At 41.4% G+C, this 18,171-nt stretch overlaps 1 protein-coding gene across 1 annotated transcript in view; it reads right to left on the bottom strand.

Annotated features, from left to right (window-relative positions):
• The window catches only part of LOC132830132 (adhesion G protein-coupled receptor B2-like), a 500,291-nt gene that overhangs the window by 35,604 nt on the left and 446,516 nt on the right, over positions 1-18,171 (bottom strand). The window contains exons 25-27 of the mRNA XM_060847634.1: positions 15,360-15,455; positions 12,838-12,877; positions 10,425-11,089 (exon numbers count right to left, since the gene is read on the bottom strand). Coding sequence (XP_060703617.1) covers positions 10,425-11,089; positions 12,838-12,877; positions 15,360-15,455 — 801 coding nt within the window. The remainder of the gene's footprint in view (positions 1-10,424; positions 11,090-12,837; positions 12,878-15,359; positions 15,456-18,171) is intronic.

Genomic DNA, 18,171 nt, shown 5'->3' on the forward strand with positions numbered 1-18,171 from the left:
GCTGATTATGTAGCCAATTGCCTCATTTTGGAACACGAATGCGCACCTCCAGATTTTAAAGTATTGGCATGTTGCCTTCATTCTCCTTGTCACACAACTTCACGAAAGGGCCACCCTCACAGGATTTGTTTGCAAAAGCATTTGGAATGAATGTAGCTCCAAATGAGTTCACTAGTCTGTCAGAAAACATCACTTCATCAATGCCTCCATGATAAAACCTGGTGATGTTCTGAACTGTATGACTTACAGCATAGCAGAAACTGTCTGAAAAGGGCTAGAATATAAAGAGGTGGAAACTACGTCAGAGCTGTATAAAGTTCTGGTGACAGCCAATGTGAAGAAACTTTGTTCAAACAGAACATATTACAAAGGTTGGAAGAGACTCACTCCATGGTTACATAGACGACACATGTATTTCCTTGAATATTGAAGGTTAAGAAATGGACAACTCACAGTATTTAATTTGGTAGATGGATTGATAAGTTAAAGAAAACATCCTTATAAATCTTTTCTGAACCCTTTCAAGTTTAACAACATCTTTCCTATAGCATACCCATAAAATAAGTGCCATGCCCGTTAGGAAAAAGTTGATTCAATTCTGGTCTCCGTGCTATAGGAAAGTTGTTGTTAAACTTGAAAGCGTTCAGAAAAGATTTACAAGGATGTTGCCAGGACTGGAGGGTTTGAGCTATAGGGACAAGCCGAGACCTTTTTCAGTGCAGCATCAGAGGCTGAGGGATAACCGTATAGAGGTTTTTAAAATTATGGCGGGCATGGATAAGGTGAATAGCCAACGTCTTTCTCCCTGGGTAGGGGAGTCTCAAACTAGAGGACATAGATTTAAGATGAGAACGTCAAGATTTCAAACGGACCTGAGGAGCAACCTTTTCATGCAAAGGGTGATGTGTGCGCGGAATGAGCTGCCAGAGAAGGTGGTGGAGACTGGTACAAGTACAATTTTTAAAAGGCATCTGGATGGGTACAAGAATAGGAATGGTATCGGGGGATAGGGGCTAAATGCTAGCAAATGGGACTACGTCAGATTGGGATTGTTGGTCGGCATGGATACGTAGGACTGAAGGATATGTTCTGGTGCCGTATAACCTTATGACTCTATACATCTGAACTTCCTCCTGCAAAAATCGTTGAGGCTAGGATTATTTAAAAACTTCAAAGTAGAGATTGTCATAGTGTACACAGGTACAAAGAATTGAATCCTTCTGTGCTAGATTATTCTAGAAACCTAATATTTTTGTAAGGTAAGGTTAATAAAGGTTACAGAATCAAGGCAGTTTGAAGTCCACTCCAGATCTCAAGTTCCAGGATCAAATGACAGAGGATGATACTTCAACTTACCAGAGTTATAGTATTTTACAATCTCATGTGAACTTGAATCAAAGCCTGCAAAACCCCATTGGCTCAATAACCACTACAGCACTCAGTTATAAAGAAATATAAGCCCTTGAGATGACAGTTGCACAGTGGTTAACACTGCTGCCTCACAGCTTCAGGGGTCCAGGTTCAATTCCAGCCTCAGGTCAGTGTTTGTGTGGAGTTTGCATGCTCTTCCCATGTCTAGGTGCTCTGGGTTCCTCCCACAGACCAAAGATGAGCAGATTAGGTGGCTTGACCATGCTAAATTGCCCATTGTGTCCAGGATTTGTAGGCTTGATGAATTAGCCATGGGAAATGTAGAGTTACGGGGATGGGGTAGGGGTTTCAGAGTGGGATGCTGTTCAGATGGTCAGCATGGACTTGATGGGCCAATTGGCATCTTTCCACACAGTAGGGATTCTATGAATATGTAGAGGAGTGTGTGATTTAGGTAAAAACAAGGACTGCAGATGCTGGAAACCAGATTCTAGTTTAGAGTGGTGCTGAAAAAGCACAGCAGATCAGGCAGCATCCGAGGAGTAGGAAAATTGACGTTTCGGGCAAAAGCCCTTCATCAGGAATAGAGGGCTCTATTCCTGATGAAGGGCTTTTGTCTGAAACATTGATTTTCCTACTCCTCGGATGCTGCCTGAACTACTGTGCTTTTCCAGCACCACTCTAAACTAGAGTGTATGATATACATGCTCAAGCCAAGAGCACAATAAACTAAGCCAATAAGGAAGCAAAGAGGAACAGAGAGAAAATAAGGACTTCTAAAGATAGCAATTCACTGAAAGTGAAAACTAGATGCAGAGGAGGAAAGAAGAGCACCTTATAATAAATACTTCAAATTACAGTCCAGGAAGGGATAATGTGTTTAATTTCTGCAGAGTGTGAATTTCCAACATGCAGTATTGAATTAAACAATCACTGTTCAGGTACCATTACTAACTTCATATTGAAGTTCAAAATTTCACACTTAAAATGGACATAGAAAATCTCACACATCAAGTGGAGACCAGTTTCCTAAGAGGAGATGGATGGAAATTATGGAGCAGGTGATGAAGGAGGAATGAAGGGTGAACTATCCAGTGGAAATGCTGGATATAAAAGATTAAAACAACAATAAGCAGAACAATCACTCCTAAAGAGAATTAACATGACTACTTCGTCTACTACTGCCTCTGGGGCAACCTTAAAATTTTCTAGTGCAAAGGTAAGTGACAGACTCAGGGAAGAACAGTAAAACATTGTTTGATTATGTTTTTCCCTGTTGATCGGTGATGCAGCATTGTTCCAAGCAGATTACGAGTTCCACATTATGGAGCCATTTTCCATTTGCATTGCTATGTGTGCTGAAAGTTTATACAGCGATGCTTTGTGAGTGGGAAATCATGTCTCACCAACTTGATTGAGTTTTTTGAAGAAGTAACAACGAAGATTGATGAGGGCAGAGCAGTAGATGTGATCTATATGGACTTCAGTAAGGCATTTGACAAGGTTCCCCATGGGAGACTGATTAGCAAGGTTAGATCTCATGGAATACAGGGAGAAGTAGCCATTTGGATACAGAACTGGCTCAAAGCTAGAAGCAAGAGGGTGGTGGTGGAGGGCTGTTTTTCAGACTGGAGGCCTGTGACCAGTGGAGTGATCGGTGCTGGGTCCTTTACTTTTTGTCATTTACATAAATGATTTGGATGAGAGCACAAGAGGAACAGTTAGTAGTGGACAGCGAAGAGGGTTACCTAGATTACAACAGGATCTGGACCAGATGGACCAATGGGCTGAGAAGTGGCAGATGGAGTTGAATTCAGATAAATACGAGGTGCTGCATTTTGGGAGAGCAAATCTTAGCAGGAACTTATACACTTAATGGTAAGGTCCTAGGGAGTGTTGCTGAACAAAGAGACCTTGGAGTGCAGGTTCATAGCTCCTTGAAAGTGGAGTCGCAGGTAGATAGGATAGTGAAGAAGGCATTTGGTATGCTTTCCTTTTTTGGTCAGAGTACTGAGTACAGGAGTTGGGAGGTCATGTTGCGGCTATACAGGGCATTGGTTAGTCCACTGATGAAATATTGCATGCAATTCTGGTCTCCTTCCTATCAGAAAGATGTTGTGAAACTTGAAAGGGTTCAGAAAAGATTTACAAGGATGTTGCCAGGGTTTGAGGATCTGAGCTACAGGGAGAGGCTGAACAGGCTGGGGCTGTTTTCCCTGGAGCATCGGAGGCTGAGGGGTGACCTTATAAAGGTTTACAAAATTATGAGGGGAATGGATAGGATAAATAGACAAAGTCTTTTCCCTGGAGTCGGGGAGTCCAGAACTAGAGGGCATAGGTTTAGGGTGAGAGGGGGAAGATATAAAAGAGACCTAAGGGGCAACTTTTTCACGCAGAGGGTGGTACGTATATGAAATGAGCTGCCAAAGGATGTGGTGGAGGCTGGTACAATTGTAACATTTAAGAGGCATTTGGATGTGTATATGAATAGGAATGGTTTGGAGGGATATGGGCTGGGTGCTGGCAGGTGGGACTAGTTTGGGTTGGGATATCTGGTCGGCATGGACGGGTTGGACTGAAGGGTATGTTTCCATGCTGTACATCTCTATGACAGTAACAGATATTACAAGACAGCCTGATAACAGGCATTGACCTAAGTTAATTTTCCAGTCTGGATCTTTGAATAATGAACAATACTGCCAACCATGACTAATTTTGTTCCCACTTCACATCACTAACGCTGAGGCTAATTGCAGAATCTTCACTGATATCAAGATTAGCTATTTCAGCATGCATCAGCAATTAAATTTGAGCTTTCACTGATCTGCATAAATTGACATTACATGACAATGTTCATGTCTCTGGACAGCTTCTTAATTACATAGAGGGGTCAATTGTCGAGAATGTTATCTGATAATAACAGCTTGCATTAACAAAGCCTCCAAAATGACTTTACAGGAGTGTAATCTGAGAAAAAAAATGATAACTAGGAAAGGTGACAAAACGATGGGTATTGTACAGGAAGACAGCTGCAGAAACAAACAAGTCTGAAAAGAGAATTCTTGATTTAGGACCCAGACAGCTGAAAGTGCTGCCACCTACTGTGAAGCAAAAAAACGGAGTCTAATCGAGGCAGAAGTTAAAGGAGGGTTTAGATTCATAGGGCTGTGGAACCAGTGGCGAAGAAATCTTAAAGTTGAGATGATTGAGGAATTAAACACCACCTTTAGAATTGCAGTAGTTCAATGATAATGGCCATTAACATCTTCTTAGAGTAACCGCCAATGGATAACACACAGGACTTTATCATTATTACCCAAATCTCAAAAGCAAAAGAAAAGGCCAAGATATATGTGAACTCCTGAAGTTGAGAATGGGAACAATAAAGTTTGGGAGAAGGTCATAATCCTTCACTACAGCAAGATGCAAATTCAGTTTTGATGTAACACAAAACAATGATTCAACAGTATTACAAAAAGTGGAAAAGAGGTGGGTGTATAGTAGCTGCCTATTTTCATTGAAGTTTCAATTTTAATATTTGCAGCAGAAAGGACGATTATTATAAAGAAAATAAACTTTACCTTTTCATGTAAAATTTTCTGCATGACTAAATTTAATGAGTCTGACAAGAACAAAAATCAGTACAGGGTGCAAAATTCAATTCTTCCAATGGCTTTACTCTCAGTTTAAATGAATTATATACAAAATAATTCCTTGGATAATGAGCCACTTAACAGATCTCAGCACAGTATTCTAAAAAGTTTACTCCATCATCTCCTACTCAAACTCATTGGACACAAACTCTCATGTGATTACAATCTTCATCTAAAATCCCAGGGAAGGTGTCATGTGTTTGGTAGAACTGTGAGGGAGGGTGGCCAACCTGTGCAGAGACAGGATCCAGTCGAACCATAGCAAAGTTGTGGCACAGAAAGAGGCCATTTGACCATTGCAGCTGCACTAATGGAGAAAAAGAAGAAAATGAACTAGTTCCTCATTTTATTACCATCATCATGCACCTAGTCCACAGCCTTGAAGATTACAGCCCTTCATGTGCAGACTCGGATACATTTTAAATGAATTGAAGATTTATGTCTTAACCATTAATCCTTGTGGTGAATTATAGACACCCACCACTCTCTGGGTGAAAAGTACCCTCTGATCCTTCTACCAATTATCTTAAATCAGTATCGCCTGGTAACTGATCTTTCAGATAGAGAAAATGGGTCTTTCCTATCGCTGCCACTGAAACTTTCGTAATCTCCATTATGTCAACACTCAGTCTCCTCTGTTCTAAATAAAACACGCCTAGTCTATCCAGGTTTCCCTCATAGCTACAATGATTGAGCCTTAACAACATTCTTAAAAATCTCTTCTGTACTCTATCCAGAGTAATTATGCCTTTTCTAAAGTTGTGACCAGAACTGTACACAAATTCTAGCGGCAGTCTAATCAGCATTTTATATAGTTCAAACACTGCAGTCCTGTTTTCGTATTCTACACCTGGTCCAGTAAAGAAAAGCATTTAATATGCTTTCTTTACAAACATAACCAAATGTCTTGCCACCCCAAGGTACCTGTGGACATGCACTCTGAGATCTCTCACTCCCTTTATTTTGTCCTCCCTAGGTTTGCCTGTCTTCTCTAAATGTATTACCTCATGTTTCTCCAGACTGAATTACTTTTGCCACTTTTCCACCTGTTCAATCAAGCCATTTTGTCATTGTGGAGTTGAAAGCTATCATTTTCACTGTCAACTACACGGCCAATTTTTGTGACATCTGCACATTTTCCAATCATGCCTCCCACATTTAAGTCCAAACCATTAGTGTACACAGATATAAAGGGCACCAACAATGAGCTCAGTAGAATGCACCTGTCAAAACATTTTCCTTTGCAAAAATTTCCATCAACCCAATAACCTTTGTTTCCTGCAAGGGATCTGATTTGCAACATCCTCCTATATCCCTTTTCACTTTTCTGACCAATTTGCCAAGTGGGACCTTGTGAAAGTTGATGTTGATACCATCCACAGCATCCTCCACAATATTTCTAAATCCAATGGAGCTCCAGTACATAACTCACACTGCAAACAACCAATAGTCTGGGCGGCACGGTGGCACAGTGGTTAGCACTGCTGCCTCACAGCGCCTGAGACCCGGGTTCAATTCCCGACTCAGGCGACTGACTATGTGGAGTTTGCACATTCTCCCCGTGTCTGCGTGGGTTTGCTCCGGTTTCCTCCCACAGTCCAAAGATGTGCGGGTTAGGTGAATTAGCCATGCTAAATTGCCCGTAGTGTTAGGTAAGGGGTAAATATAGGGGTATGGGTAGGTTGCGCTTCGGCGAGTCGGTGCGGACTTGTTGGGCCGAAGGGCCTGTTTCCACACTGTAAGTAATCTAATAATCTGCTTTTATCTAAAAAAGTCACTCCAAAATTAACTCAACCTGGAGACTAAAGCAGGGTCATCTAGACTGATTACAACCTCACTCAAAATCGAGGGAAAATCTAAAGTTCAAAGTCAGAAAAACTGTGTCAAGAGAGGTAGGGAAAATTTTCTGTCTGGAGTTATGGAGCACAATTGATTGAGGTAGAGCCTCACAGTTATCCTGAATCACCAGCAGCCTAACTGGGACTATTTCGGGTAAACTAGAAAACTATGTCAGCAGCAATTCAGGCAACCACTTTGCCTTACGATGAGCACGGCATCTCAATTTCTGAAGATTTAAGCTTAATTTTCCATCAAAAATTGCCTATCTGGCTTGTACAGGTCACATCTTAAAATATAGAAAATACTTTGTGTTTCATAAGTTAGGAAATGTGAAAAAGTAATGGAATTCTAGTAAAATAGTGATACTGACCATCAAGGACGAAAGGTCATGCACTCAAATTAATTGGACACATTTATGTCATTCTGAATTAGATCTCAGAGTTGCAAAAGCACAAGAGAGAAACTGTAGCAGAATGGAGAATTTCAGATCAACTCGCATTTATTTAACTCCTGTAATGTAGAAAAAAGCCCTGAGGCACTTCAAGGAAGGGTCATGATACACAAAGAAAAGTTAGGATTGATGATCAAAGTACATTCTTATGTAGGTCTTAAGGAACAGCTTGGAAGAGGAAAGAAACACGAAATATGGAGACGTTTTCAGAAGGGATTCCAGAGTTTAAGGACTTGGGAGACATGGTGCTGGATTAAGTAAGTGGGCGGCACGATGGCACAGTGGTTAGCACTGCTGCCTCACAGCGCCTGAGACCCGGGTTCAGTTCCCACCTCAGGAGTGGAGTTTGCACCTTCTCCCTATGTCTGTGTGGGTTTCCTCCGGGTGCTCCGGTTTCCTCCCACAGTCTAAAAATGTGCAGGTTAGGTGAATTGGCCATGCTAAATTGTCCGAAGTGTTAGGTGAAGGGGTAAATGTAGGTTTGGTTGGGTTGCACTTCGGTGGGTCGGTGTGAACTTGTTGGGCCTGTTTCCACACTGTAAGTAATCTAATCTAATCTTCTGGGTATGTTTCTGTCAGACAAGTAACCTACAGCCTAGGAGAAAGTGAGGACTGCAGATGCTGGAGATCAGAGCTGAAAATGTGTTGCTGGAAAAGCACAGCAAGTCGACGTTTTGGGCTTCCTGGATGCTGCCTGACCTGCTGCGCTTTTCCAGCAACACATTTTCAGCTCTAACCTACAGTCTACCCATGATTTCCTGACCTGGTCCTTATAATACAGGAGGGATTAAGGTGTACAACCTGTCCAGTAGTTCACCTGCTCACACATCAACTGAAGGCCTTAACTGGCCTTCAATTATGGCCCTTAATCTACCTTTAGTGTTATAATACTCTGGACAATGGAGGCAGTTGAGAAAAAGAATGCTGATTTTTTAAAGACATTTGGCGAAAAGGCTGGAAAGAGAGGGATGTATTATTTGGGGGAATACCTTATAAGTCTCACATTTTGGGCCTCCCTGCCTGGTCTTCAAAGCACGTCCCTCCTACCGTTCCCTGGAGTGCCCAATTCTTCGCAAACCCAAAAGCCCAGGATTATCTGGGTCTATTCCCAATCTCTGTGAGTCTATTTGCAGTTCCGGTTATACTACTAATGAGTTCTGGTGTTGTGGAACTGTTAGAGCTGTTGGCGAATCAGATTGGCTGGTCACGCCTTCCTCCCACAACAGTGAAGCTTACTTCGGCTGTCCAGAATGTTTGATCGGTGAAGAGTGGACATATTTAAAGGCCAGTTTGAAACAACAGCATGTTCCTGTACAGCCTAGCCCATACAAACAAACTGAAGCTGCCATGAGGCTAGAATTGAAGGTACGTAGAGATCACAGCAGGTTTTAGGACTGCAGCACATTACAGAGATAGGGAGGGCTGAGGGAATGGAATGAACAAGAATGAGGATTTTAAAATGGAGCTACTGCAAGTCAGGAGCCACAGTAAAGGAGAAAACCTGAATATGGGAATTGATTTAAAAAATGCAAACACATCAGTGTACAGATTGGTTTCTTACAGTCTAAAAATGTAAAGTTAAGGCAGCAAGTTAGGAGTCAGTAAATAAAAGCTCCATAGTAGGAAAGGTAGTAAGAGTTTTCAAAGAAACATTTGGGTTGCACGGTGGCTCAGTGGTTACCACTGCTGCCTCACAGCGTTAAGGGACCTGGGTTGGATTCAGGCCTCAGGTGACTGTCTGTGTGGAGTTTGCACATTCTCTCCGTGTCTGCTTGGATTTCCTCCGGGTGCTCCGGTTTGCTCCCACATTCCAAAAGATGTGCAGGTCAGGTGAATTGGCCAAGCTAGGTTTGGTGCATTAGCTAGTGGTAAATGTAGGGAATTGAGTCTGGGTGAATTACTCTTCAGAGGGTTTGTGTGGACTAGTTGGGCCGAAGGGCTTGTTTCCATGCTGTAGGGAATCTAATCTAATCTAAAATTAGGGAGTTGCTGGACATGACTGAAGGGCAAAGAACTTCAAAGCAAACTTCATTCTGGGTTTTATATAGGGCATAGGCAGGAGATTACCTGGTTCCTGAGAGAAGGAGTGTCTTAAAAGCTTTGGCACACATTGGTTGTCCCCTCATTAATGACAGAAAACTGATTGAATGAATGGAGAAACATCATTAAGTATGGCAAGGGGAGACAGTGGTTAGCACTGTTGCCTCACAGTGCCAGGAACCTGGGTTAAATTCCATCCTTGGGTAACTGTTACCATCGGGTGTTCCAGTTTCCCCCCACAGTCCAAAGATGTGCAGTTTAGGTGTATTGGCCATGCTGCATTGCCTCAGACCACATTTTAAAAATTCATTCATGCGATGAGGGCATCACTGGCTAGGCCAGCATTTAATGCCCATCCCTAATTGCTCAGAGGGCAGTTAAGAGTCAACCACATTACTGCAGATCTACAGTCACATGTAGGCCAGACCAGGTAAGGATGGCAGTTTCCCTCCCTAAAGGAGGTAAGTGAACCATATGGGTTTTTCTGACAAGTGAATTATGGTCATAACATTCTGAGTTCCAGATTTTTAGGAAATATTAAATTCAAATTCTACCATTGCTATGTGGACATTTGAACCTTGGTCTCCAAAACATTACTTTGTTCTCTGGATTAATCCAACGATATTACCACAAGGCCATTGCCTTCCTCTAGTATCCAAGAATGTGTAGGCTAGGTGAATTAGTCATGGTAAATACAGCACAGAGATGGGGGGTTGGGGGGGTTCTGGGTGGATGCTTTTCGGAGCAGATCTGTTGTGCAGAATTGGCTCTATCTGCAACTGTAGGGATTCTATTATAACAGATGAGTTCAGCCTCAGACTCCTACAGAGCTATATGTGTGAATCTGAAGGCATTGGCAAATACCATTCTTTTACTCCAATTAAATATGAAAATTACAGAAGAATTATGTTTTGTGCGTGGCTGATACCATGGAGGGCTCAACTAAGTCTCAATGTGATTATAGCCTCACTGTCAATGTGAGATGGATATGATGCCTCTATCAGTGCTTCCTTCCTCTGTACTATCCCAACAGCAAATACGACCAGCTCAATATCATCGCTTCAACTTACTTCTAAGGAACCTGTGGAGTTTGTTGTACTTGGTTTGCTGCGTGGCATGGTTCTGCTCCTGTCAGCAAGTTCAGATGCTAGAATGTGCCTCACTGAAGGGTGCTGTTTGATGGGTACATTCCGTGGGTGATTAAGCGTACCATAAGGTTGATTTAAGTTAATATTGATTTGATCAAGTGAGGCAAAGTTGGGATAAATCTCTGATTCGACTGGTTGGTTCCCGCCAATACTGTGCCTGTTGTCATCCACATTGATGTTTAACTTGCTGTCCTCTTTAATGAAAGGCTTTAAGCTGACTGTGCGTCTTGGGAGTACCATGTAGTCACCTTCTAGTGGCTGCTCTTGTGCCCGCCTCCATTTCACATCCACTGGTTTCATGGTATTCTCTGTGCACAGATACAGTGTTCCCCTCAATTCATTGTTGGTTTCTTTTTCGGCTGGTTGATCATTCAGTTCATTCATACCAGACATTATATTGCGCAACTGGTGCATGGGAGGCAACTGAACCAAGACATTTCCTGGTGGAATATTTCCAGGAAGGGTTGTGAAGTTCATCCCTTCACTGTTTATGTTCAGCTTTTCATCTTCCTCATCATCCAACGAGATACGAGACAGTGTTCCAGTAATAGTCGCAGGATTGCAAGTGTTAACCTCCTTGAAGAGCACTAAGGATGCAAAGACAATGAAAAACATGTGAGATACTAACAACTGCTACAGTATAACCTGCCTCTACTCTCTCAGCTGTATGAAATCAATGAAAGAGATAATCCCTGTTTTTTGGCCAACATGGACCCCTCAACTAACATCTCTAAATCAGAATATTGAATTATTATCACATTGCTGTTTGTGGGATATGTGTAAACATCATGCTGCAGTTCCTGGTAATCAACTGGCTGTAAAACACTTTGAGACATCCTAATATCATGAAAGGTTCTTAAATTTATTAAGGTCTTTCACTCTTGTGTTATATTGTTGGATTGCCTATACATTCCAATACTAGCAGTGACTGATGCATAATGCAAGCTTTTGATGTATGGATCTTTCAACCTCCACACAATCAGAGACTGGATATCCCTTACAGATGGCCACTCAGAAATCCTGATGCTGTGACTATTTGGTCATTACCGCGAAGCTGAAACTTCCAAAGGGAATTTAACCTATCCTTGTAATCCTCAAAATAAGTCCAAAACTTGGAATTACAGTAAAGAACTTTGTAAGTTTCTGATTTATTTCCTCTAATAGTTAGCCAACAGACGTTATGCAGAAGCAGAAATTAAAACACACACTAACTCCTAATCCTGATCCCACACTCACACTGACTCCCCACCCACTCACTGTGACTCACTCACACCCCAATATGTGACTGCATCTCCCCGATACTTGACCATAATCCCCTGATCTTAATTCCCTGTCACCTGACTGCCCCCAATGACACAGGACTGTCCTAACCCCAGACACCTGAACCAACTGCTACAGACATGTTCTGAAGAAGGGTCATTGGACCCAAAACTTTAATTCTGCTTTCTCTCCACAGATACTGCTAGACCTACAGAGTTTTTCCAGAAAATTCTGATTTTGTTACGACAGATATGCCTTTCTGAACACAGCATAGGGAAAGGAGCAAGCAGGTTTGAAGACAGTGCAGAGAGCAATGAGTGACATCATTCTGAACACAGCACAGACAGAAGAGGCAACAAGTTTTTTGAGAGAATGGAGAGTAGGGAAAGGTTGAGTTGGAAAAACAGAATCCAAAATTGCTGCCACAGGAAATCTGTAAATGTATGGCTTAGTGAGGAGCTGCTGGTAGGGTATCATCTAAATAACTTGAAACTAAAAAAAAAATTATGAAGAAGGAGCAACTCTTTGGTTTTATGGAAGGGAAACTAGCAAAAACGAGGTAAAATTAAATCAAGTCAAAATGAAATAAATTAGAACTAAAGGAAGGTAAAGTTTATAATATAAATGAAGTACACATCAATTTGTACACATTCCTGATGAAGAGCTTATGCCAGAAATCTCGACTCTCCTGCTCCTCAGATGCTGCCTGACAGGCTGTGCTTTTCCAGCACCACACTTTTTGACTTCGTTATGGGGTAGTTGAGAAAATTGTGAGTAGCTAAAAGATCAAAGAATTGAGAGTTTTGGTGAAGGGAGATCAGTTAAGAGACAGAAATGACACATATGGAGTTCTGTGGGTTGTGAATATTTGACAGAATTAGGGTACTTAGAATTGATGTGGAGTTTGTGGCATTATGTGGGCACCAACTGTCCATTGAAGAACCTCAATTAGTGGTGGGACTGGGACTCCTGATTCTTCTGATGAATAGTATCAATTCGAATGAGAGTAGGACAATATATAAATGATTACTGATGACGACAGAATTCACCATTCATGACATTGTAAAGCACTCACCTGACTGGCAGGCCAGGTCCACGTCCTTTTCAAAATCTGTCTATAAAAAGGCAGCAAGAAACAAGGAATAAAAACCAGTAAATTAGAAACAAAAGTTTTCTGCCGAAGGAAATTAGGTTGTTCTTCAATATTCATTTAAAGTTCCCATATAGTAAGAGGGGACACCAAGGTCCTGAATGATTAGCTAGTAATAATCTGTCCACTCATATTTGAAAGATTTGGAAGTGTATCTCCAATCTCTGTCTATGAAATTCACAAACCATCATCTGATTGTGGAATACAGCCCACCTAGCCTTGTGTTGCGCTACTGGTGCTCTGACTCACTGGGCAATTGGTGCTTATAATTCTTATTCTGTGTAGTGTCCATGAATTCTAATATGTCAAACGTGGAATACGTTTTCTAGATAAAAGCAGTAGCATGCTTAAAATGCAATATAGCAGCAATTCTAGTATCTAACCGAAGGATGCCAATTTAAAAGTGCATAGTCTTGTTATATTTCTTTTCATTCATTTTTAGGAAGCAAACGTTGTTTTTATTGGCATTTATTGCAAACTCTGTTTGTTTTGATAAGCTATACCTTTTTGAAATAACAGTCAGTACAATGAAGGTACTCCCACTATACCACCAGGTTGGAGATTCCAGAATTTCCTGTTATCATATCATTCTTTATAGTGGCTACAACTGATTCATTGCTAAGTCACAACTGACCAAAGCTCAGAGTCACAGGTTTGGGACTGGAATCATGCTCTATAGGTCAGAGCAGGTATTCACATTAATGGACAATGTGAGCTTTTACAACAGCCTCTCAGACAGCTTCATATTCACTTTGATTGCTATAACAGTCTTGATATTCTACTCGCCTCCATGCACATTAACAGGTGGAGAAGTTGAGAGTGTAAAGTGAATTGTGTGATTCTTACTCCAACTGGTGGCTTATGCTGCCATATAATATGTCTGCAGATATTGGGGTGCCCTAGTTACCTGCTGTTTCAAGGTCTCAGTCTAAATTTGGGCTTGCAAAGTGCAATGGAAAGTTTTATGCAAAAGTGACAGTTGCTCTGTGGGTTTCCCAGGGTTGGCAGTGACATGAAAGCTGGCTCCAGAAGGTAAGTACCTTTTTAAACACTCCCCTATCCAGGAGTAGCAGAAGAGCAGTAATCTGACCACAAGCAAGCCTTTGATTATCCCTATCCCCAATACTCATCCTCACCATTCTCCCAGCTCCTGGTCACCAAAGCTCTGTCTCTCCAAAGCTGTGATTACCAACACTGACCCCTACCACGAACCTTGTTTGGATTGTGTGAATGTCTCATTTTGTAGCTGATGTTACCTATTTCGTGTTGACCAGGTAGTGTGATTGGCCAGTTGGGAAGTAACAGACAGAGCTACAAGATACAATTGAGTTCATTTGGATTAGATTAGATTACTTACAGTGTGGAAACAGGCCCTTCGGCTCAACAAGTCCACACCGACCCGCCGAAGTGTAACCCACCCAGACCCATTCCCCTACATTTACCCCTTCACCTAACACTATGGGGCAATTTAGCATGGCCAATTCACCTAACCTGCACATTTTTTTGGATTGTGGGAGGAAACCAGAGTACCTGGAGGAAACCCACGCAGACACTGGGAGAATGTGCAAACTCCACACAGAGAGTCGCCTGAGGCGGGAAGTGAACCCGGGTCTCTGGCGCTGTGAGGCAGCAGTGCTAACCACTGTGCACCATCACTTTGTCTGTGGAGAGAGGAGTAGCAGAAATTGTTCTCCATGCCCCGCAAGACAAGGTTATTGGGCTTTACCCAGGCTGGGTATCTCCCTTGCCCTCCTGTGGTACCTCCACAGAATATCTTACTCTTTTACTGACAGCCGCCTGATATTTAAACTGCACTTTGGAATGTGAGCCAGCTGCTGGATCCTGATTATTTCAAACTAAAGTCGCATTATACCAACAGTGTCAGCCATGTTTGCTGTTGACTCAATGATGCATTTCAATGTACAGGTGAAAATCCTCTTGTGTATTATGAAGCTAACAGTTATTCCCCTCTTAATAAGTTATATGAATGCAAATATGATTATATCTGGTCAAAAAACATTCGTAATTTGTTCCTGATTTAAGCAACTGATACAGAAACCATTCTAGTATAACCTTCAACTCTAATAATTACCTCCCTGACCTTAAAAGCTGAAACTGCTGGACATATCTCACAACAGTCAATATATAGATAGAGATTACCCAGTTTCTCTTGAAGCGAAAGCACATTGAGGAATATGACACCTGAAAGCCCCTTGTGTCTATTCTGTTTGTTTAATACAATAATCCCAAAACTATTCTCGGTCTATCCTTCTAACCCAGTATCTTTTTCTGTTTAAATATTTATTTAAGTTTCCTTTGAGAAACAAAATGTTTTTTGTCTCAATCAGTCCTTGTGGAAAAACAATTTGTGCTCCAACAAATCTTTGAATAATGTTAGGTATGACTCAGTTTTCAACCTTTTGCTCTGCAATTGGTCCTTTACTCACCATAATCTGGACTTGACCATTTTTGTAAGAATCAGGTGAGTTTTCATTCTCTTCAGTTTTGCAGCTTCCTGTTCGACATTTTACAACATCCTGAATCTGTAAATAATTTCAGAAAACAGATTTAGAGAAATGTTGATATAAAACAGTGATAAGATAAAGAAAGTGCAGTTGTAAGAACCAACAATACTAGATGCTGATCCTACGTTTCCTGTTGCTCTTCTCTGGCTTTCCTCCAGCATTGTTTTTGTCTCCTTCTCTTGTTAATTTTCCCAGTGTCTGCAATGCTCTTTTCTATTCCCTTTAAATTGTAATAAGGTTTTCTTCTTGAGGTGGGCTGCTATACAAATGCAAATTGTATGTGACTGTCTTATTTATTTTTCTCAAAGTGGCTGTGTCTCTTGTTTCCTGAAAGCCTCCCAATGTCGATCTGATTTTGAGTCTGAAGTATGTGCTCCAGACAGTCAGCACTAACTGGTTATATTTGCTACTGTTCATCTAGATTTGACCAGAAAATGATTGGACCATTTACATTCATAATGTGGTTGCTACAGCAGATCAGAAACCAAGAATTCTCCAGACAGTAACTCACCTCCTGTCTCCCCAAGCCTGTCCACTATCTTCAAGACGCAAGCCCAGAGTAGGCTGGTATACTATTCAATTGCCTGGATAAACATTTCTCCAGCAATAATCAAGAAAATCAGCACTATCCAGAACAAAAGTCTGTTTGATCAGTACCTCATTCACTAAAACCAATATTCAATCTCTACCACTGGGATACAGAATCAGCCGAGTACACCAACTACAAGATGCCCTGCAATAACTCACCAAGGGACCTTCAACAATACCATCCAAACCCACGATCTAGAAGAACATGGGAAGCAATCTCCTCTCCAAGTCACACATTATGATTATTCATTTGCTATCACTGAGTCAAAATCATGAAACTTCTTAAAGTACTGAAGATATCCACATGATAGAGCAGCAGTGGTTCAATGTTCACTGTCATTTACTCAAGAGCAGTAAGGAATGAACAATAAATGCCAGCTTTGCCATTGATGCTCACATCTCAGAAATTAATTGCTTAAAATGTCACCAAATTGAACATTTCTGTACTGGTCCAGCAAAACTCTGGTGGCAATGTTGCCCTCTTAGGCAAACACAATTCAATATTACTTCAATACTCCCAATGTAATTCAACATGGCTACAACAGTCCAAGGGTCTAACAGGGCAATTATCAAATTCTCTATAGAATTACTGTATATGGAATGTCAATGTTTATCAGATACTCCTGAAAGACTGATACAGGACAGCACAGATTAACCAAAATTAAAGCTGACAGTTCAGCAACATTATTATTTAGTGTGCGTGTATATGGAGTGGAGTCATCCAAGAAAGGAGGAAAGATTTAAGAGAGGGATGAATCAACCATGGCGAACCTAAGAGATTAAAGAGAATATTAAGTTGAAAGAAAAGGTATTTAAGGTGGTAAAAGTCAGTGATAGTCCTGAATACTGGGATAAATTCAGAATCGAGTTAACGAGGACTAAAAAGATAATAAAGAGAGAAAAAACAAAATGCAAGGGCAGGCTAGCAAAGAATATAAAAAACTGACAATACTGTTTAGGAAATGGCAGAGGGGTTCTGCATCAGTCTTTATGGTGGAAGATACTTCAAACACCCCATTAATAATAAGGAATATAGGGGTGGAATTAAGTACCATTACAATCACTGGAGGGGTAGTATTAGACAAACTAATGGGGTTAAAGGTAGGCAAGACTTAGGGTGTAGGTTTGCTTGCTGAGCTGTAGGTATGATATCCAGACGTTTCATTACCTGGCTAGGTAACATCATCAGTGGCGACCTCCAAGTGAAGCGAAGCTGTTGTCTCCTGCTTTCTATTTATATCTTTCTCCTGGATGGGGTTCCTGTGGTTTGTGGTGGTCATTTCCTGTTCGTTTTCTGAGGGGTTGATAGATCTATGTGTTTGTTTATGGCGTTGTGGTTGAAGTGCCAGGCCTCTAGGAATTCTCTGGCATGTCTTTGCTTAGCTTGTCCCAGGATAGATGTGTTGTCCCAGTCGAAATGGTGTTTTTTTTCATCCATGTGTAGGGCTACGAGGGAGAGAGGGTCGTGTCTTTTTGTGGCTAGCTGGTGTTCGTGTATCCTGGTGGCTAACTTTCTTCCTGTTTGTCCTGGAAGAAAGTTAGCCACCAGGATACACAAACACCAGCTAGCCACAAAAAGACATGACCCTCTCTCCCTCGTAGCCCTACACATGGATGAAAAAAACCACCATTTCGACTGGGACAACACATCTATCCTGGGACAAGCTAAGCAAAGACATGCCAGAGAATTCCTAGAGGCCTGGCACTTCAACCACAACACAGTTGTGATCTCTTTTCCATAAGGCATATTTTCCTTGAATGCAGACCAAAAAGTTTGACTTGATTGTCCTATAAAGTTAGATTGAGTAGAATAGGTACACATTCATCATGATTTAGAAGAATCAGAGGTTATCTAATTGAAATGCATTAAAGATTTTAAGGGCATGACATTATAGATGTTGAGAAAATGTGGTTGCAGAGTGTGGAACTATGGGTCATTAACATAGGACAAGGGATTGATTCCTTTAGGGCTGAGATGTCGAAAAAATTACTTAGCTCTGAGGATTGCACAATTTTAGAACTGTCTGCCCGCAGGATAATGGATGGTCACTCAATGACAATGGTCATGAAAGGGATAAATACAAATTAGACACCAAGAGCTTCAAGAGATGTGGAAAGTCAGATGGGAAAATGGAACTTGGGAAAA

The sequence above is a fragment of the Hemiscyllium ocellatum genome, chromosome 30, assembly GCF_020745735.1.
Source record: "Hemiscyllium ocellatum isolate sHemOce1 chromosome 30, sHemOce1.pat.X.cur, whole genome shotgun sequence".
NCBI classification, from domain to species: domain Eukaryota; kingdom Metazoa; phylum Chordata; class Chondrichthyes; order Orectolobiformes; family Hemiscylliidae; genus Hemiscyllium; species Hemiscyllium ocellatum.